Source organism: Mastomys coucha, unplaced genomic scaffold, assembly GCF_008632895.1.
Source record: "Mastomys coucha isolate ucsf_1 unplaced genomic scaffold, UCSF_Mcou_1 pScaffold12, whole genome shotgun sequence".
Taxonomy (NCBI): domain Eukaryota; kingdom Metazoa; phylum Chordata; class Mammalia; order Rodentia; family Muridae; genus Mastomys; species Mastomys coucha.
Window position 1 is genome coordinate 67,830,908 of NW_022196894.1, and position 23,089 is coordinate 67,853,996.

The 23,089-nt window shown below is 38.5% G+C and overlaps 1 protein-coding gene across 1 annotated transcript in view; it reads left to right on the forward strand.

Annotated features, from left to right (window-relative positions):
- Positions 1–23,089, forward strand: part of Gbe1 (1,4-alpha-glucan branching enzyme 1) — a 258,423-nt gene that overhangs the window by 229,607 nt on the left and 5,727 nt on the right. Inside the window, exon 15 of the mRNA XM_031364235.1 lies at positions 18,602–18,719. Coding sequence (XP_031220095.1) covers positions 18,602–18,719 — 118 coding nt within the window. The remainder of the gene's footprint in view (positions 1–18,601; positions 18,720–23,089) is intronic.

Sequence of the window (23,089 nt, forward strand, 5' to 3'; positions counted from 1 at the left end):
CACTTCGTTTTTCTATATAAAATCTTTCATCATTGTGAATAGTCATTTTTTACCCCACTTTTCTTTCTAGTGAGGAAGACTATATAATTCAATGCTTTGTCTTCTTTCAATGTCTCTTCTAACATTTAGACCATGATTCACTTTTCAGATCAGAATTGTCAGTGAAGTGTGGAAGGGAGGGATGTGCAAGAGAAGGAGCAAGAAGAATATTTCCAGTGCTGTCTGCTAACTTATCTTCACAGATACCATGGTGTCTGCTTCAGTCCTTTCTTATATTTTTGCTATACCGACCAACCCGTACTGGAGCAGATATACATAAAACAAAAGTATTATATAAAACAGCAACCTATCAATGCTTGAGAAACAAAGTATCCCATGGGAAAACAAGACAAGGACAGGGTAAAGCAGAGAGGAGGAAAGAATGAGAGGCCTACACCCAGAGTATTAGTATAGAAATAGTAAAATAAGGTGGTCTTTTGTAAATTCATACAGGACTTTTGTGTTGTGTTACAGCCGTTGTGAGTTTTCAGTTCTGATTGATTAGAACATACTACTTCCTCTGGGTTGTCCACCATTTCTGGCACTTAGAATCTTCTATGCCTTCAGAGGAGGGGTTTGATAAAGACCCTTTTAGGGGTTTCTTTTAGGGTTCTCTTTTAGGGGTCTCTTTTAGGGTTCCATGAGCATTTAAGGTATAGTGCTCCAAAGTCTCTCACTCTATGTGCTTGTTTATTTCATAACATTTCTACCACAGTTGTGCCAGTATGTTTTGTAGGCAAAATGCTATGGTGGACACAGGGTTTGTAACTAGGTGATACTGTTAGTTACCATTCTGCTCCAGTAGCATGCAAAGTGTTCTCCAGCAACATGAACTCTAGTCAGTAGGGGTAAAGCTTCTAGTTGGACACCATTTCTCCGTATTTGATGACATAGGTAAATGTGTCTTCAGCAATAAGACCTTACCATCAGGTTATAGAAACTAATAGCTTTGGTGATCTTTAGTGGGACCTATGGGACCTCTTTGACCAATGTCTCAACATGATGTAACTGATCCCTACCATTTACTTGGTGCCATAATTTACTATGCCATAATTTACTTGGTGGCATAAGATGTCAAGTTGGGGCATTGTTTCCCACATCATATGTTAAGTCAACTTAAACTTCTTTCATATATGTGTATATTTTAGGAATCATTTACAGTAATAAATTTCCATATGGTTATTCAAAAAGCATTCAGTGTTAGTTATCCCTCTCCATATTATCCATATTTCATGAACTCTTCAGTGGGTGATTCTCTGTAATTGTAACTTTTATTTATCTGAGGTACTTATTGTCTCAGAGGCTTGCTTCTGACTAAGATGATCCTGTCTAGTTCTTTCTGAACTCTAGCTTGCTGATTCAACTCAGCTATTCTGATTCACCAAGCTGACTCCAAGAAGCTCAAACTGGCTTTTCCTGGCTTCTGACTGCATTGATCTGCTTGGCCCCAAACTAACTCTGACCATATGTCTTCTGCCTCCTTCTAATATGGCTTCACCTGCCTCTGCTGAACTCATGAATAAGCTCCACTCCACTGTAATACACTCACTGCACTGATTTACAACTGACTGACCAGAACTCAGATCTGCATTGCTCTGTTGCCTTAGTGCTGGCACTAAAGGCATGAACCACCATACCTGGACCTAAGCTTTTCTTTTCCTGAAACTTGCTCTATTCCAGGCTGGCCTTGAACTCAGAGATCTGCTTGCCTCTGTCTCCTGGAATTAAAAACATGTCTGTATTCCAGCTGCATCACATAGACCTAGAAGGTCTTTAGGTATGATCCCTTGCCAGAGCAGCCACATTCCTGGATTAAAATTCCTCCACAGTTCTCCAGTACTAATCTGTTAAGATTCTGCCAAATTCCTTAGGCACAGAGAGATTTCTTCTTGCAATTTCTTACTGTTCCAAGCTTAATGTTCTCTTTATAATCCATAACGTTTTGCAAGTCTCATTTGATTTTGGCCTTTCCTCACTTTTACTTACTTGTTCACCTTTAAACTATTACAGCATGCTTTTAGATATAGAAAGTATGAATAAATTAAGATTCTGTCATTACATTTCTGACTTTACCAAAATGGTCTATGATAATTGGTTTTTCTACATGTAAATTGAATGCAGATTGTTGCTGTAAAGTTTCTTCAGTGTCAAGACTAAATGTCCTCATCAAGTAAAGCAACTTCAGGTTCTGAACTCCTAGGAAAATAGATTTGATCCCAGTGAAATTTTCTGTTTCTGGAAAAGTCATTCGATTTCTTCTGTCAGTACAAAGTACAAATATGTTATAAGTAACATGTTTGACTTCTCCAGCACTGCCAATGTTTAAGCCTGTATATCTTGCATATTATGTAGCAAGGCATCAACCTGATTCAGAGTTTTGGAGAATTCCTTGTAGCTTCTTCCCAGGTACTTGTAAATGGAGCTATTCGAGAGAGAATGCAAGGCAAGAGAGGAGAAAACTTTAAGGATGTGTTTAACTATCTTTCACAATAATACAAAAATTGGAAAATTGAGAGGTAAGACATTTGTATCAATAAGGTTTTGAATATGGTCTTTATGGTTACTGTCAAAGGATAAGCACTGTTACTTCTATCTAGGAGAATAACAAAAATGTCAGCAGAAGCCTTTGCCTATGCATGCAAGTCGGTTGTCATTTTTTCACTCTTAATGTCCAGTGTACCAAGCACCAGGGTTCCTCAATAGAGTGGATAGCAATGTCGTGATGCATAGTATACTTGGTAAACAGGCAGGTTTCACATTTCATGCTTAAAAGGGTAATGCTTAAATCAGTCTCTCTGCTGCAGACGCCTGGGGCTGTGTGGCACATTAGTTAAAAGGAGGCAATGCATAAATGTGAGATGTTTTATTATATGAAAGAGAAGAGAGGCCCACCATGTGAAGAGAAAGAAAGGAGAGGAAGGAGAGGAGAAGAGAAGGAGGGGGGGGCAAGAAAGGAAGAGAGCAAGAGAGGAAAAAAGGAAGCAAGAGACAAGGGAGAGCAAAAGAGAGAGGAGGGAAAGAGAATAAGAAAGGAAGGCAGAGAGAGGAGGAGGAGAACTGCCCCTTATATTGTGAGGCAAGGCTTTCTGTCTGTGAGGCAGGGCATTCCTGGCTATGATTAGATGACTGGAGGTAGGGTCCAGCTAGAATGCTGGGAGCTTGGGGCCTTGTCTATGTGACAGAGCACACATCTCCTGTGGGGGAGTTGGACTGTGAGAGGTTGTGACTAAAACAGGAGCCACGGTCCCAGGAGTCATGGTCAACTCCTTCTGTCCCTTTCAGGCAGAAATTATCTCCTACTGGGGCTTCGGGGTTCCAGACCTATACTCAACTGGGCCCAGGTTGCCTGAACAGACCACTGCCCCACAAAAAAGGTAGAATAATCTTTTTCCCAGTGTGTTAATATTTTCTTGTGGTTCCACATTGTTCATCTGCAAAGAGGAAAAATCGATACCCTTTGTATTTTATGTATCGCTGTTTCATTTCTTCACCTAGAATATTATCAAGTGAGTATTGAATCAAAATTAAAACTTGTGAGCCCCAAGGGAAAACCTGCTCTTTCTAATCCATAACACAAATGGTGGCGCCACTTTTTGAATAATATGAGAGAAAGTTGTATATTATGGTACATCTTCTAAAAGCCTACTGAATTTTTAAGTATTTAGTCATATATCTCTGCGCACCATATGAAAAGGATTGCATTGGCTTCTTCTTCTGCATTGTAACAGACCAGTAAACAAGCCTGCGCTTACCTGAGGCTTTTCCTCCAGTATGTGGCTGGTAAAATCAAGCAACATGTTTAGTACAGGGCACATGCTTGTCTAGTTGTCTCACGGTGCATTTTCCTTTATTTTTATGTTTTCCACATATGTTTGGATATGATAGCAATGGTGAGATTGGTGGTGAAAACCTGGTTACATTAGGAAATAAAACCAATGAATTGTGGCATCCTGCATGTTTTCCCAGTCCTCTCCTTTCCCACCTCACAGTCAGCTTCCACATATTCTTTCGAAGGACTTCTTCTTTGTTTTGTTACCAATGTTTGCAAAAGGGAACAAAAAAATTTTTTTAAAGTAAAATATAGGTATTCAGGTCATCTTCTATTGTTCTTCTGTACTCTGAAATGGAATAGATGTAACATGGTTGTATATTTCAATCCCTCTATTGCATCCAAGTTTACTGTATAATAGTGCATGCCAATGTTGAACTTCAAACATTATTTTAAGGCATGTCACCTGCTCTGTACAAATGAGTATCACACTGAAACATAAGCATAAACAACAGAACAGTCACAGGTTTTTAAGTCATCTGTCAGTGTGCTGCTAGGATGAAGGTAGCCCTGATCCTGACATAGCATTCCCCTATCTAAATGGCATTTCAACTGTTCAAGGTCAGATGCTAAAAGGAGCCCTCACAACTGTGGCTCCTGAGGAGTATTTGATCACAGGCCAAAATATTTACAGCTAAGAGAACAGATGAGTAAATACTTAGGTTTTACCTGATATCTGAAAAATATTTGTATTAAACTGAGGCAAGATGTGCCTTTTTAAAATATAAATTCTGAGTGTGACATTTGCAACCATTATACATGTTTCCTAATGAGCAAATAAGGTCATTTTGATGACTCACTGGCGTATGATTGCTAAAGGCAGAGCTGTGGATGACTTGCTTGATGTAGAGAAGCTTTTGAAGTGTGGTTATATAACACTGTCATATAGAACCAGGAATTAAAAGCAAAGGAATTAATTTAGGGTTAACTACATGCTAGGTTGTATTAAGAGGATACAGTACACATAAAGGATAATTTCTAAAGAAGCAGAGTTGAGATTTTTTTTTTTTACAGATTATAAATGTTTGGGTAAAATGTAAAACATCCAGACAAGGATTCCTGCTGAAATGTATGGCAGTCACTGGGAACGCATAAGCATATCTTTCGTCTTTTGTTGTGTGATTGTATATTACCTTATCTTGCTGTTTGTATGAGCAGGGGGACATAAGCAAATGACAATTTTATATTTATTGCAGTTCTTTCTCATCTTTAGTTTTAAAGAATAACCTATTTGCACATACCTATTTGCACACACGAGTTGACTACATTCCCTTATTTAGTCTCTAGAAAAAGAGTATCTTTAAATTTTTCTTAGGGGTCTAGTTGATTATTTTTCTTTGCTAAACACTTTTTAGTAGTCCTGACATGTACTAATACAACATTTTTTAGGTCGGCTTAATATATATTCATATGACTGTAGGCAGTAATGAATAAGCATGACTTAATGGGTAAATATAACTTTATTTTTCTTGTGGTTTGGTGTGGTGATAGGGACTGAGGGGTTGCTTTGTTCTGAATATTCATTACAGTGCTGTGACATGTTCAAGAGCATTTCTGTGATGGGTCTCTAATGCATCAAATACCACCTGACCATGGAAATTCATATACAACAGCTCCATCTAGATTCCTTTCATGCTTTTCTGTATGAAAGTGATTTGGAAATATTATAACCTTTAAAAACAATACATACTTACTTCATGTTATACTATAAAATATTTTAGGAAGGTGTTTGTCCCCAACTTCTCACAGGAGAAACAAGCTACTCTTAGGGATTGCCTACATGCCAACAGTAGACTTGCCATGGACTAAGTTTGCTGCAGGAATCCCTCGTTCCATAGGATGAGTAGAGTTCTGGTCAGGTGGGCAGAAAATTTGGTGGATGACAAACAGAGTCAACACAAGGAAGTGCTGAATTTGAGTGTATTTGTACAAGGTAAAATTCAGGCTTATATAGTATACAGAAAACAAGGCAGGTGACAAAAGTCACATAGGCAGATAACAGTCGCCTCAAGGTCAGTAAGATCAAACATCCAAGTGGAAAAGCAGTGGTGCCCTTCCCTGCTGGGCTATCTTGACAGCCCCCAGCTAATTCTCTGGGTCTGTCAGAGGCAAACAAGTACTAGGAAGTCCCATTCTAGCAGTTCATGAAAATGAAAATGCCCTTAAGTGAGGGAAGCCCTTCAATTACTCTCAGGTATGTAAAACAATTCAGTCTTCTGTGGGACTGCTCTGAGAATTCTAATTATGTTTACAATTAGCAATAGTACTTGACCTCTATTGCTAACTCTGGGGACACTCTGTCTGATAAGGCAGTTTCCTTGTGAGAAATTCCAATCTAAGGACAGCTTGGTGATATAGTAGGATATATTGGAACACTGTGCTGGCCAGGGAACAATGTTTAATCTTAGTTTTAGCTATTTACGAATCATTTCTTGGGGCATCTTTATGCCTGAATAAGAAGGCATGTTGACTATTGGAAAGACTAATCTGGAACACATCTGACTTAGGAGATTTCAACAACTGAATACCGAGAAGGCAAGCTCCTTTTGAAGCCGTATACCTCTGGTCCATGATCAGGCCTTCAAGCCTGACATGCATACTTTACTGGAGTAGACGAGTGGGCGTGTCAGACTGCCAACAGAAAATACACTATGATGTTTTTATCTCCCCAAGGCACATGTAATGGTTACAGTCTCCTGATGTGTGATTTGTTAACTTTAGTATTCATAAATCTGATCTCTGTGCTAGAATAGTGTTTCAGGTACAACTGGCTGAGGGATATGGTCTATCTCTGCCATGTTTGGATTAAGAAAGTAGATGGTTTTCTTGTCAGTGTTTTCATTACCAAAGTACCTACTCATTGTCCTGGTGTGATGGTTGGGAGCTGATGTGTGTAGAGGCCCTAGGAGTACTGCTGTGTTTATTGTATTATGTTGTATTTATTAGAATATTTGGAATCTTCAGGCAGTCTTCCTCACTATGGTTTGAACTTTTTTTTTCCCCCCAAGTTCTTCTTTTTCATGTCCAGTTCCCTGGTTTATCAACACATAACAATTCTTCACTGTCCCTTTTCTGCACTATAACTTGTCTGCTCTCTGCTAAGCCCCTTCTTTATTCCTATGCTATTTTTCCAGTTTTGCTTCCCATCACATGCCTTCCTCTATACTGTGGTAACATACTGTGTTCTTTCTTTCCCTTCCCCAACTTCTTTATGAAGTAGCCCCTTCCACCCAAGTCAGTTCTTCTCATTAATTCTCTCCTTTGCTATCCTTGCTCTGAAGAGACCATAGATCCTTATACATTCAACAGTTCACACTATGATGGGATTTCCTATTGACCAGCATGCTTTGGCCTCTGCTTTACTAACCAACATCTGTACAGGTGGCTGGTGATGGATGAATGTTAAAGAATACTGGGAAGCATGGACTCTGATTTTTTAGACATAGAACTCAAACATGACCTTTGCAGCTTATTCAGATTAAATAGAACTACCTTGGTGAAGAAGCCTCTGCGCTTATTTTAAATTAGTGTCAGAAGTTAAATTTCCATAAGACTTCATAGTGTTCCATTTACATTGGACCATCCAAGCCTCACATTGTGTTAGTAAGGCTGCTCAGGCCTGGTGTTCTTATCCTTCATCTACATATGAGGATCAGAAAGATTCATAACTTTCTAAAGGTCAAAGTCCTGGTAAGTGAATAAATGAAATTTAATCAAGTTTCTCTATTTCAGCACAGTTTTCTATTTGGATAACAAATCTTTTTGTTGCTGTTGTTGACCTACAGAAATGCTGTTACTGTATACATAAAGCATGGCTCTCTAATTAGAATGATATTATTACTTGTGTTCTCTTTCCCTCTTTGCAAAAGTTAATGGTTCCCCTGACTAAATTCTGTTTTGGGGGAGAGGGGTGAGAAGCTGGCTGCCTTAAGCTATCCTAGTTTGCAACATTTAGAATGACAGCTCAATAGGAGTGGGAAATGTTTTCCATCTTATTGGAGCATAACTGATAAATTAATGTATGTATTTAAAGTATGCAAAATGCATATTTTAATATGAAGATTTATTGTAAATAGTTGCTTCATTCAGCTTACATAAACCTGACCTTGCACACTTACCTGCTGCATGTCCATGTGCATGTGTGAGGAGAGCTGCTCTAATGAAGGTCCATAGTTGGTTTTCCTCTCAACTCTGTCCTTTACTAACTGAAGTTGTCATGCTGTGCATTGGGCCTCTGGAGTTTATTGACCAAAAGCCTTCCATTTTTCCATGTTTCACATTTGCCCTGCAGCCCACAGCAATCACTGTTTGTCTCTCTCAAAAATTCAGCTTTTTAGATTCTCAGTGTAAGTGATACCATTCAGTATTTGCTTTGCTATGGATGGCTCGTTTCCCCTAGCATGATATCTCCTGGGTGTACGTTGTTGCAAATAGTTTCTTTATGTCAAATATTCCATTACAGATAAACACCATATCTTTTATTAATTCCATTTTGGAAACTAAGGTTGTTTCATTTTCTTAGATATTGTGGACAGTTTGGCATGGGTTGTTGGCATCTACATATTATTTAAACTGTTAGCTTAAGTTACTTTGGCTATATACCACAAAGTGGAGTTGTGAATTTGTGGTTATGGGTAATATCTATATTTTCCACAATAGATGTAAGTACTCGTAGCCATACCACTTTGCATCAAATCCTTGCCAGTGATTATCTTTGGATTCATTTGGTAATAGCAATTCTAACGCAGATGTGGTAATGCACCACTTTTGGTTACTATTTTCCAAACTGTGATGTTAAGTACATTTAGTTTCATTCTCTTCCAAAGGACACCTACTTTTCCCACCACAGGTTATTAAGTAGTTAAATTCTCTCTACTGGGTACTCTTGGCCCCACTGTCAATGATTGGTAGATTATGTGAGTTTCTTCCCAGGCTCTCTGGTCTGGCTCTTTGTATTCTGTATCTGTTTTTATGCCATTAACACACTATAAAAGTATCACTACTATCTTATAATGAACTTTGAAACTAGAGAGTGTGGTGGCTTCATCTGTGTTCTTCTTTCTCAGGTTGATGTCATCTATTCCAGATATCCTGTGGTTTCATGTGCATGTGAAGATTTTTCTTTTATATTTCTCTAAATAATGTCAAAGGACAGTTGATAGGGATTGCATTATGGCTATTACTTGCTTTGGAGAGTGTGGGCATTTAACAGTATTAGTTCCAATTAATGGACATAAGCTATCTCTCTGATGGGAATACTTTATTTCTTGAGTATGGCATAATGTACTGTGTAGGTATTTTTGGCTGCTGTGATTACAGTTGAATTATATGATTAGGCTTTCTCCAAATGCCATGGTAAACAAAACAAAAACATAGAAAAACTCATTAGAATAAAGGATAAATAGAAAGTAATTTATGATTTTCCTGTAAGAACAGAACCGTGTAAGGATATCCACTGTCCATTAGCCATATGTAGTATAATAAAAGAATTAGCTGTTAGGAAAGACAAGTAAATGCCATCTAGAGTAGGTTTCTTGATACCTATGTATATTGTGCAGTATATTACATCCAAACATTACTTCAAGGAATACAATTAAGTGTATAAATGCTATAATATTGTATATGGGAAAATAGAACTATTAGAATTAACAAATTGATTTTATAAAATTGTTTTATGAAAAAAACACACACAAGTCATTGCAGTTGTATATTAGAAATATCTTCTTGAAATTTTTAAGAAAACTGTGCTATTTTAAAAAATAGTATGTACTCCTGCTCGCCACCCATATTCACACCTACACATTTCTTCACCATAGTTTATGTGAAACTACCTCAGCCCTGATTCAACCAGCTTTCTAGTACACGGAGTAGGAGCTCAATATTCTGGACAGTTACTAATGGGAGATGTGGTGGTTTGATTGTATTGACTCTTTGGAAGTGGCACTATTAGGAGATGTGGTCTTATTGGAGAAGGTGGAGCCTGGCTAGAAAAAGTGTGTCACTGGGGGAGCAGGGCCTTAAGGCTCCTATGCTCAGGCTGTGTGGAATGAGAAGCTCCTTCTGGCTCTCTTTGGATCAAGATGTAGAGCTCTCATCATCTCCAGAATCATCTCCAGAACATGTCTGCCTGCAGGCTGCCATTCTTCCTGCCATGATAATAATGGACTGAACCTCTGGAACTGTAAGCCAGCCCCAATGAAATGTTTTCTTTTATAAGACTTGCCTTGGTCATGGTGTCTCTTCATAGCAATGAAACCCTGACTAAGACAAAAGATTAATGGATTTCTGTGTTACTTCACATGATAAAAAAATTATATACCATAGATGCAGTAATGAATTTTAACATTTTTAAGTATTTTGATGTTTATATACTTTAGAGTAGAATGATAGAAATATACTATCAATATGTATATTATAACCACACCTTTAAAAAGTGATTTTTGTCTAGTCGTTTTGATATTCTGTGCTTAAGTTGAATTACTTTCTAAGAAAGCTAACCAAGCAAGCTGACGACAGTCTTTAAACCTGTCATGCCTTTAATAAATGTATTACCTTTTTTCTCCATCAACTAAGAATCATGTAAAATATCTTATTTCCAAGAGAAATAGAAGTAAGTTATTTTGTTGAGAATTAATTGTTTCACATTAACATGTACTTGTTTAACTATGCTGAGTTATCTCAAAAGGGTATCTATTACAAATCTATTAAAAGGTTACAGAATACTTTTAAGTATTTAAACCTTTACAGATTATAAAATGAAATTTGCCAAGCACTTGGGTAGATTACTTCTTTATACTAATATAAAATTTGAATTCAGTACCATGAGGGAAGAAAGGCCAGGTTGTTGTTTTATGACCAAAGCAATGGGAAGTTTAACAAGCATTGGCTGAGAGTGTGAATCCAGGGAGGAATGGAAAGAAGATAAGGAAAGAGTGAGCTCATAGATAATAACCTCAGTCCTCAAAAACCAGGAAAGAAATACAGAAACATCTTACAGAGGCTGAGTCGAATGATGAGAAAGATAATAAATCCATAGTAATTTTAAAGTTCATAGTAATTTTAAAAATCAGTGCAATTTCAATTAAAAATCCTTAAGACAAATCAAAGCAAGAAAGTTATGAGGCCATGTTTACTTTGAGATATGAGTGGCTGGTATATGCTTTTCCAAAATGAAAAGATCATTTTCAGAAAAACCATTTTCCATTTTGAAAAATTAAAAGTTTTAAATATCTAATTTTACAAAAGCTGTGTGCTGATTGATAAAACTTTACCATTGGAGTTTTTATATGACAAAAGAAACCTTAGATTCATTCTAGCTAAGAGTGGAAGAATTCGAAGAGAATCTCACCAGTAAACTGGCTAAATTGATGCTAAATATAAGGCAAGGTAGAAGTAGGCTGCTTTTACAGATTTCCTCTTCCGAGAGAGCAGTATGCCGTACCCAAGTCTGTAATAGCCATACCCACCTCAGAGAGAAACCTTAGTGGCTTCCCTGTGCTAGAGGCTGGGCTAAGAACTTGTGTAGACTGCTTCAGTTAATCCCTGCAAAAAATGTCTCGTCTCCTATATAACTGGCCAAGGTGAACCCAAAGCTCGCGGAAGTTAAGTAAAGCTCAGAGATACAGAAAGGGGTGGACAGAACTGATTTCAGAGCAGGTCTTTGTGTAGAAAGCCCACCAAATGTTTACAGATACTGCCTCCTGTCCTTGGAAGTCTGAATGGCTGTGGTGGTAAACCTTCGCGCTTATGATTGTCTGTTGTTTTCAGAACGTTTTAAGCGCTGAGCCATCTTTTCTATTTAGGTATATATTCACTTTTGTTGCAGGCTTTGTGAGCATAAGTGTAGACTTGTGGGGCAGTGGGATGTTCAGGCAGCCTGGGCACTTTGGAGCACCCAGGGGTAATTTCTATTCACAAGGGATGGTAGGAGTTCCCCTGTAACTACTGGACCTTGGCTCAGGTTTCAGTCCCAACCCCCCACAATGGCCCCTGCAGGACAGGCGTGTGATACTGGTAAAGCCCTCTTACACACAAATAAAGATTCTCAGCCCCAACCAATGAAAGATAACTGCTGTCAAAATCTGAATGATCCCCAAAACTGAATACATATCCTATCCAGGGAAGTAAAAGCACAGGCAAAAGATCTACTCTGTTGTCTGAGCCCTTTTGTTCTAAGAGCTGTAACACTTGGGAAGAGGTCTATTCTCCTGAAACAGGGCCTGTAGCTGCACCGCACTCCTCACTGGCTAGTAAGCCTCTAGTCAGCCCAGCCCTACCCCCAACTCAGTGCAGGGCACCTAGGAGAAACAGAGCGGCCTGGAAGAAATGTCAAACATGGCTCCACCCATGCTCCCTTGCTTCCATTCGCTAGGGCTCTTGCACCAAGCTGGTGGAAAGCCTCTGGCACACAGGAGGAAAGTTCATATGCAGGAGACCTACTCACATTTGCTAATTAAGTTACTGGAGCCAAGTGTATCTAGAGGCCAGAAGTTCCAGCAGGAATCAGCCCATTTCCCTGTCTCATCATTCTGTAAGAGTCTCTCACTAAACCTGGAGCTTGCCCTTTTGGTTCGGTGCCCATCCAGGGACTAGATCCTGAGATGGGCCAGGTGCCCATCACTGAGATGTCCCACAAGCACTGGAATTATAGTGCTGCCACACCCAGATTGATTAGGGGATATGGTGGCATAGAAAGCTTTCCTGCTGAGCCACTTTTAACATGGGGTCAAAATCAAAATTGGTTTTTAGCTCAAAGGCATTATATAGTTTTGGTATGTGAGGGATATCTGTGCATAAACTGGGAGGAAGTTAATAAGGGGGTCTTGATAATAAGGTTTCTGATTTGAAGGCAAAAATAGCCTATTATGTTTCTTTTTAATTTCAAAATAATTGGTTCAGCTTCATTAGACAGCTGAATTTCTAAGCATGCAGATAATGATGGAATGGATAGAGCATATATATTTCTAGAGGGAACGTAGACTGGAAGTGTGGGCATTTGTGGTTGTGGTTATTGTTGAATTTCTCCTTTCTCGAAGCTATTGAAAAGCAATGACCTTATTTAGTTTAAGTTAAATAATCTCCCATGACAATGAAACATTGGTAAATAGGTTGGCAAGAAATATTCTATAGAACATTTTTCCTATTTTTATACAGAGTTGCATATCCCTTTGTATTTTCCATTGTCTTTCAGTCTGCCATTTACTGATGTGTGTCCTTAAGCATACTCAAGAATAAACTGAAATTTTGCCTGCAAATGCATTTCACAAAGCATATGCATCCGTTAATTAACATGGAAGATAATGACATTTTTGCAAGACGTCCTCTGAGCTTGCTTTATTGATATTCACACTGCGTGGTATCTAGAAATGTATGACATCTATCTTACAGGGACTGGAGTTTATTTTGTAGTCTAAAACCAGAAAGCTTTTGTTGCTGGAACAAGCACATCCCAGCTTAGAATAGGTATGTGCTTCAGTTGGGCACATATTAACTCTGGTTGTCAGTTGTCATTTAAACTTCTGATGAAGACTTTGTTCTCAATCATGACTGCCTGTGTGGCTCATGCATGGAGCTTTTTCTCTTCCCAGGACTCCATAATTAGTTTAAGCTAATAAGACTAAGAAAGTATTCCCCCAAAGAAAAGTTGTAGTTTGGGCTTATTATGTTTTAAAATATTGAGCATAGTCAGAAGTAAATTTCTAATTTGGTTTTCACATTCTTACTCTACAATCATTTTAGAAATTATACAACTGTTGGAGGATTTTTCATTGAGGCCTAAGAGAGAATATAGAAAATGCTTACTTTATAGAAAGAAATGAGATTCTACCTGTCAGTTGTCATCAATGGTCTCAAAAGTAATTAAAATATCAGAACACTGTTGCAAGAGTTAACATTTAAAAAAGAAAGATAGAAGTGCCTAAAAGTCCCCATACAGATGGACACATAAATAACACAAACCACTCCCACATCACAAACCTTTACTGTCTCTGCCTAATAAAAGAGACCAAACACATCAAGTAAAGTCATTGTTTCTACAACTTTTTAAAATAGAATGTATACAAATTTTCTTTTGTACAAATTGTAATGTAACTCATTATAAAATGAAAGGACAGATGTGGTTCAGATGTTATATCGCTAATACCTCCTATTTTATGGTTTGTACCTGTCAACAGATAAAATTCAGTTCGTGAAATGTAAAGTGGTACAATGTATTTGAACATTATGACAAATACTGGGTAGTCATCTTCAGACCATTGAAATCCTAAAACCTTCCTTGCCTCCCAACAGCTTTTTGTTTTCTGCCAGACATTTGGTTACTCAGGGTTACTTCAATTATAGTGGATCTTAGAGTCTTGACACTGTTTTTCCCTCTTGGGTATAGAGTCTCTTTCCTGACATCATTCACCTCACTTGAGTTATTAAAATGGTTCATCAAATGAGTGTATTCATTTAAGAATTAGATATGAAAACAATTGATTTCAAATTAATATCCTATTAATTTTCACATGTTATCATGTCTTCATTGGGATGTGTCTTACAAGGAATGGCACAGTAAAATGTTTCTATTTCCGAGAGATATATAAAATTCTTGTCTTAAATTGATGAGATTTCTTACAGTCGAAGGTATACACTAAGTCACTGGCTCTGCCATCTTTACGGCCATCTCCATTGGCAGACATCCCCCTTTCTTTTCTGTCACTCAATTGGAAATCGCAGGGGCTGTACCTTACAAATAAATTTCTTCAGCATTATCAATGGGAGTGAAGTGAGTTTGGCACTGGATGATATAAATGATAGCTCTTCTGACATCAAAATGCTCACACTTTGAACAGACACTTTATCAAGTGCCTGAGCAAACACAGCAGCCTTTGAAGTGTTTGAAGAGCCATTCAGTTTGAGAGTCTTCATGCCTTCACTGTTCTTTAATCTTATTAGTGTAGGCCTCTTTCAGAATAGGCTCTTTCTTGGTTTAAAATTTAAGGACATAGATTATAAAATAATACTAAAACTTCTTATCTACTTCAACCTGTTGATCGATATATCAAATACTTAGGAAGCTCTTGAATTTAAAATGAGAAGTCATAATATTTTAAAATGATATCCAAATTGGTAGGAACCTATTTCATTTCCCTTTTTTGTAGAAAAGAGAAATCTCTATTTAAAATTCTATTATTCTCTTCTTATTGCATTTTCCAAAATTAAGCAAGGAAAAACAATTGGTTCACAAGCGAAGAGGTTAAGTGAATGAGAATATGTCTAGTTAAGTGAATGAGAATGTGTCTAAACTAACACAATAAACTTCTCCCAATGTTGAAAACATCCATCTTTTACGTTTAAGTGTACTAACTTTGAGGGCCACTACTTATGACCTTTCCTGTGTCCTCATACTATATTTATTCTGGCTCCTTGGTGCTTTAGAATCTCAACTTTAGAACTGAGCAAGGAGAACCATTCACCAGCATTTTGTTTGGATCTCCCTTAAACTAGAGAGCCAGCTGCAGGGAATAGAGTCATCAAGAGCTGTCTTAGATTCTGTTTGACCCCAGCTGTGCTGCTCACTAGGGTTGTCTGTTTCAGGGCAGGACTATCCCCCAACCTTCCACTTTCTTTTCCCAAATTGTGTGCAAGCCTCCTTTTCCTTGGATACTGTTAGCCCTCTTACTCTCCTCCCAGACTTGTTTTCTTGTCTGACCTTTGTACTTGAGCCCTGACTCCTAGTTTGAAGTCCTTGATACTCAAACCATGTTTGGGTTAAAGTATTTATCAGTATCAAACTTAGTCTACAAATTACATATGAGCACATTAGCCCAGCTTTATTTCTCCCTTCTGCACAGACTGGCAGTTCTCCCTTTTCTCTTTCTCCTGCAGTCTCTCTTGTTGCATGTCTGTTTCTCTAGTCACAGGACATGCGCATGCCTGATTAGTCTCCACACTACAGGGTTGGAATTATGTATAAAGTGAGACCATTTAGTGACTGCTGTATCTTTCATGGTATCTTGTAGATTTTATATAAACAGCTACTGAATGAGATAGTAAAAATAGTTTACTGCCTGTTTTTTTTTTTTAATTTTAACTTAGTTTCCTTAATTTTTAAATTTAATTTTGACAATTTCAAAAATGCATACAGTGTAATGTGACTCCCTGTTTTTCTAATGTGAAAGCTTACTCTTTGCAGTTTCATACCTGATAGTGAATTGGGGTTGTCTTAAATGGTGGTTTAAATGGTTTATTTAGAATATCTTAGAAGACAGCAGTTCTTCTAGGTGTGGGGTGTTAGCTCTGGACATGGTGTGAGCACCCTGCGGTTATGTCCTGACAAATTAGGTTTATATTCATGTAGTCTGAAAGCATATCAAGAAGGTAGCTTAAAATAGGCTAAAATTATTTGAATTGCATTTTTTCAAAATATACTTCTTATATATTTTGAATGAGATTTTAAGAGAGATTAGGGACATCTTAAATGAGAGAATATTTAAAATAAACAAATGAAGTCAGCTGCTCCTATAAGCTTCTCTTAAAGGCTTTGGCCAAGTTTTAAGCAAAGCCTTGTATAGGGAAAGCCCTTGATGATTGGATAATCATAGCAAAAAAGAACTAGAAAATGACTTACCCATCATTCTCTTTAGTATTTCTCTTTGTAGAAACTTCTGAATTTAAGCACTATAGTTTCTTATGGAAGCTATTATGTTCCGCAGGCGATAAAGACACAAAGGTGGGTAGTTCCCAAAATAGATACAGCAGAAGTTTTTCCTTAAAAATTATAGACCAACAAAACGGAAAAAGGCCAGCTGATATTTTGAAACTTCTCTTTTTACAAGCTCAGATTAGTATGGCTCAAATTACATACATATAAAGTGAACTATACCTATTTTTAATATGCTGGTCCCTTTCAGTGTCAAAAAGAAAAATGCCTATTGTTCTTCCTGTATCACTGATTATGAAAATATATAGACAAACATGTACTGTTGAATTTTTCAATGGATTAGCATTACAGCAGCTGAAAACAAAAAATTCTGTGTTCAGACAGTGACTAATGCATATGGATCCTCTGTTGCTTAAAATAATACATCTGTCCACACAGGGAAACCATTTGGAGCCATAGTGGAAAAAGCTTTTAAGAAAAGACAGAAGTTTACGAGATGAGAGCTATTGATATTGAAGACATGCTTGCCTTTTATAGCATTTACCAAAATTCCTGTTGTTAACCAGTAATTTGTTACTAATTTAATTTTCAGTAGTCATGAAAGTCATATTCTGGGGCATTCTTCTCAAAATTGTGACTTTTTTAGACATCAGTCCATGTATTTAATGTACTAGAATGAAGTACAGATCTAAAGTTTATTTTGATCGTCCCTTGCCGTTTCCCTGATTCACTGTTTCTACAGTCATGTTCATCAACGATACTTCCCCATAAAACTCACTAGTAGGCTTAAGTCATTTCATCTGCACCTACGTTAGAGTGCACTGGTGTGTTCTAGCCTGGAAAACATCCTTTGAATCCTCACCACCCCACCTCCATTGAGCACACTAGCTCCCTGACCATAAGCATCAGTGGGAATCCACGCACACTGACCTGGATTGACCCAGAGAGAGGCACTCCTTACAGCACATATCCTATGGTGTGTCCATCTGCATCTCTGACCCAGACCAAGGTTTGTAAAGGATGAAAATGATGGGCCATCGATCATCACTCACACGCATGGTTATTAGGATAGTTTTACAGTATGACAAAATGTACAAGCATTCTTGGTACTGAAAGTTTATATACCCAGAAAAGAAAACTAAAATGACTTAGTACTATCTGTATTCAGCATAAGGCTAGATAAAAAACAAACTCTCCAAGTACTGATAAGTATTTACTTATGGATTTTAATGTCAAGTACTATTTCTAGACACTTTCGGTTGATAAAATAGCCTTTAGTTGTCTTCTGTAAATGTAGCCATGCTGATAACTCACTATGAAATAATACTTGGTACTCGGAGAGGACATTGGGATAATATGTTGGTGAACTTATTTAATCTGCAGTAATGCAAGGAGGGAAATGGTTATGAAATTATAGTATATTCCATGGCTGCCACACAAATGCACCTGTTCCAGTGGCTGTGGCTTTACCTGCTTCTGCTGTCTAGAACCAGATAGTTGGGGTGAGGCTGCACTGGGAAAACTTCCAGCCATATTCTCTTTATGTCTTTGTTTGTCTGTCTGATATTAAGGTTCTAAAAAACTCTTAATGAATTAAAAAATGAGGAAGGAATAAAAAGTCCTTCCCAATGAGGATCAGTGAGTGTATGCATGTATGTGTGTCTTCTTTAGTACATTTAATGCATTTTTAAAACACATGTAACTAACAAATTGATTAAGTATCGCAACTATATATTGAGTGCATTCCTCGTGTTTTTTTCTAGGTAGAAATATTACCAGTGAGCCCCATTTCTCTTCAGTGAGGAGCAAAATGTCAGACAGAGGATGGGTTGTTTCCAGAGCCAAGGAGATTCTCAGCAGTAGGGATACTCAGGGCCAAGCTGCATGATCTCTCAATGGATTCATTGGCGTGTACGTGAGACCTTGGGTGGGGAAGTGCTAGATCTTGGAACTCTTTCAAACAGGAGAACTTCTGCAGTGTTGGAGAAGGAACACAATCACAGCACAAATCATGATTTCACGTTATTTAGAGTGTGTTTATGATGTCTCCTTCCATGTTTGTACAGTTGTGAGTTCCTTAATGGCTATACATTCAAAATTGTACTAGATTCAGATGCAGCGGAATATGGAGGGCATCAGAGACTGGAGCACAGCACCAATTACTTTGCTGAGGCTTTTGAACACAATGGGCGCCCCTATTCTCTTCTGGTAAGTAAGAGTCTGTGAGTTATGCTCATTCTATTTTAATTTAATTCTTTAATTTCGTAGTTACGGTTTTGTTCAAAGAAACAAAGAAACTCTTTAAATAGTAATGGGGCAGGAGTGAAAAGATAAGCAAAACAGGAAAATGTGGTATGAGACACTGGGTCTTAGGAATAATAAGACTGAAGGATATTTGGCTATATTTGGAAGAAATATTGATAGAATTTAAAGTTGTTTCTCTGGGCTTGAGGGGACAGGTTTGCCTTATTTTTTTTATTACAACCATGTGTATGTTTTATGTAACAATTTAATTACTGCTTTCTCTGCAGTATATTTCATTAACTGGATTTGTACATTATTGTCTATGTAATGAAGTTTAATTTAAAACATCTTGACGAAATACATGATTTATATCTTTTCTGTCAACTAGTAAATTGAGAGCCGGATTCTATGTAGTTATAAATTCTCTCAATTATTCATGCACCTGAGAGAAGCTTTTTATCATATGAGTTTTGTTACACTGCAATGTCGATGAAAAGATGCTTCCTTCAAGTAATAAGTTTCCCTTCTTAGAAGATGTAGACTTTAGCAACATGTTAGATTTTGCATTTAATTTATGGCCACATGGTAGGCTTAGGTTACATATAAATCCTATTTCTTTCCTTTTGCTTTTCTTGACTGATCATGTGCCTGCTGTTCCATCTCCTTCCCCCATCCTCTCTCTTTCTCTCAGACCTCCACTGTTCTCTTTCACTATGAGAGGTATTCCCTTACACTCCTACCCTCAGGAAGTAGCTAACTACCTTGTAGATATATCATTGCAAGTAAGCAGATTTTTATAAATTATTCACTTTTCAAAAAGTATATAAGCCAAATACTCAAAAGGTATTAAAGCCTGTATGATAGGTACCCCTGGGTCCCATATTCATATTCTGCCCTACCACTTGAAGTTGCACAAGGCCCCCATTGACTAAAGTGCTTTATCCCAGGCAGAGCAGTTCAACCAGAAAACCCATAAAAAGACTGAAGTGCTGAGAGCTGAGGAGTGATGTAAGCATATTGTCCAGGCAGACCCAGCTGCAGGCCTTGTGTCTGCGTGTGAGTGTCTTAACCCTGATGTAGGTTTAGGTGCAGACGGAGGGACCTTGTCTATATGTAGTCAAGAGAGAGGGCTCACAGCTACTATCAGATTGCACTTTTGAAGAACTGAAGAACTACAGCTATAACCTGTCAAGGCATTCAGTTTTGACATGAGCAGTAAGACTGATAAAAATAGTTCCATAAGTGAGGGAGGAAATTACCTAAAAGATGTAGAATAACCAAAAAGGTAAAAGACTCCTGAGGGGCTTGGAGAGATGATTCAGCTCAGGGGGGGAAACTGAGAAGAGGCAGCCTGTCGAAGTAAAATGGAACTTTATCCACTAGAGTTTGACAGGAGGAGTTTGAAAGATTTAGCAAACTTCTTTTATAAGTACACTTATCAAACATTTCCACACCTGAGTAGAATTTTGCTAGGGAGAGGCACTGGTTGCAATGCTGAAATAATGAGGGAAAAAAAAAATACCATGAAAGAGACCTGGAATCCAGTGCTCTGGCTGTCGCTTTCCAGCTTTAAGCACTTGAGTAATTTACCACATCCACACCTGTTTTCCTCATCTGTAAATGAGGGCACAGTGCAGTTCTCTCTATGACAAGAGGTTCTTAGGAAGCACAAACCCATTAGCATGGCCAGGCTTGTCAACAACTGCCAAAGGTTCTCCTCCATGTATTTTTAAGTCCTCATGGCCATGCATTGACACATTATGCCATTTTAATATCTTGAATATATCAAGACAGTAAGTGACTTGAGAATGCTTACTTACAAATACCTTCTCCCAAGTTGGAAGAAATTGTTTTCATTGATAAGCACTCACACTTCTTTGGGTAGGTAGAAAACACTTTGGCATCTGTCTTAGTCAGGGTTTCTATTCGTGCACAAACATCATAACCAAGAAGCAAGTTGGGGAGGAAAGGGTTTATATAGCTTACTTCCATGTTGCTGTTGTTCACCAAAGGAAGTCAAGACTAGAACTCAATCAGGTTAGGAAGCAGGAGCTGATGCAGAGGCCATGGAGGGATGTTACTTACTGGCTTGCTTCCCCTGGCTTGCTCAGCCTGCTCTCTTATAGGACCCAAGACTTCCAGCCCAGAGATGGCACCACCCACAAGGGGCCCTACCCCCTTGATCACTAATTGAGAAAATGCCCCACAGCTGTATCTCATGGAGGCATTTCCCCAAATGAAGCTCCCTTCTCTGTGATAACTCTAGCCTGTGTCAAGTTGGCACACAAAACTGGCCAGTACAATTGACCCCCTGTCAACTTGACACACAAACACATCACTATTAAGCCTCAACCCTTACTTTCTTATTCATCCCCAAGATCTAAAGTCCCACAGTCTTTACATATTAAAAGTTCAATCAATTTAAAATGTCCAATATCTTTTAAAATTCAGAGTCTCTTAACTGTGGACTCCACTAAAATACTTTCTTCCTTCAAGAGGGAAAAATATCAGGGCACAGTCACAATCTAAAGCAAAATCAATGTCTGGGATCCAACTCAGGATCTTCTGGGTTCCTCTAAGGGCTTTGGTCACTTCTCCAGCTCTGCCCTTTGTAGCACACATCTTGTCTTCTAGGCTTCAGATGCCTGTACTCCACTACTGCTGCTGTTCTTGTTGATCATTGCAGGGTACTGGTATTCCCAAAACACTGCTGTCTTGCTGTAACTAGGCTTCACCAATAGCCTCACATAGGCTCTCTTCATGGTGCCAAGCCTCAATTCCTTTGCATGACCCCTTCAGTCCTGGGTCATCAATTGCAAACCAAAGCTGCCTCTTCACCAATGGCCTTCCATGGCCTCTCACTGTGCCAAGCCTCAGCTACTCTTCATGACCCCTTCATGCCTTCACAACCAGTACCACCTGGGTGACTCTTATACATTACCAAGTCCTACTACAGCACAAGGTACATACAACCTTGGCTATCTCTGGAACACAGCCTCTTTGTGCTCTCAGAAAACACTTCCCAGAAGATGACAAGGGGTCAATTGTACTGACTGGCTTTGTGTGCCAACTTGACACAGGTTGGAGTTATCACAGAGAAGGGAGCTTCATTTGGGGAAATACCTCCATGAGATCCAGCTGTGGGGCATTTTCTCAATTAATGATCAAAGGAGTAGGGCCTCTTGTGGGTGGTGCTATGCCTGGGCTGGAAGTGTTGGGTTCTATAAGAGAGCAGCCTGAGCAAGCCAGGGGAAGCAAGACCAGTAAAGAACATCCCTCCATGGCCTCTGTATCAGCTCCTGCTTCCTGACACGCTTGAGTTCCAGTCTTGGCTTCCTCTGGTGATCAACAGCAATGTGGAAGTAAGCTGAATAAACCCTTTCTTCCCCAACTTGCTTCTTGGTTATGATGTTTGTGCAGGAATAGAGACCCTTGACTAAGACAGCCTCCATTCAATGTTTCAGGAGAAAAATATCCTGACATAATTAAAACCAAAAAGCCAACTTAACCAAATTAAGTCAACAACCCAGTGTTGGTGGCGACCAGGTTACTTTCTGAGCACTATTTGAAGTGACCATGCAGATACGTCACAGCTTCTGAGTTAGCAACATGAATGGAGACTTCCCCTTCCTACTAGGGTTTAGCAGTACAACTGCAGGTGCAGAAGAAATATCAGAGGTCCTTAGGACCATGTACAATACAACTGTGATCCACCTCAGTCAGAAAGGTGGTGGAGAGCCTGCCTTACTCAAAGCAGAGCCTGGTTCTCTGAAACCAGACATGCTTGAGAAAGTATCTGTCTGTAAGATCAGGTTCCAGATATAATGATCACTGGAAGAAGCACAAATGAACCAGTTATATAAATATATATGTATATACACATAAATATATATATACATACTCATACACATACACACACACACACACACACATACACACACACACACAAGAAAACTAGTTCCTCTTACCAATTATCCATTAAGCAATGAGGGCAAAGGTCAGGGGACAGGAAATTACATAAACAAAAGCATCTGTTACAGGAATGCCTCATTAGAGTTGGAAGTCCTTCGAAACGTGATTTGTGAGTGCTGGAATCCAATTAAATGCTTGAAAGTGACCCTCGGTGCACTATGGCTCATACCAATAAGATCAGCTCTGTGTACAGCAGTCCCGGGATAATGAAAGTAAAAGTAACTCTTAAGTTTCCCTCATCCCATGAAATTTCTGCCCATCAAAACCGGTTCACAGGATTTGCTGAAGCTTAATGTGCAAGCTCAGTAATCCACAGGATCTGCTGAATAGGTGTCAAATCTGCTTTCAAAGACAGCGACAAA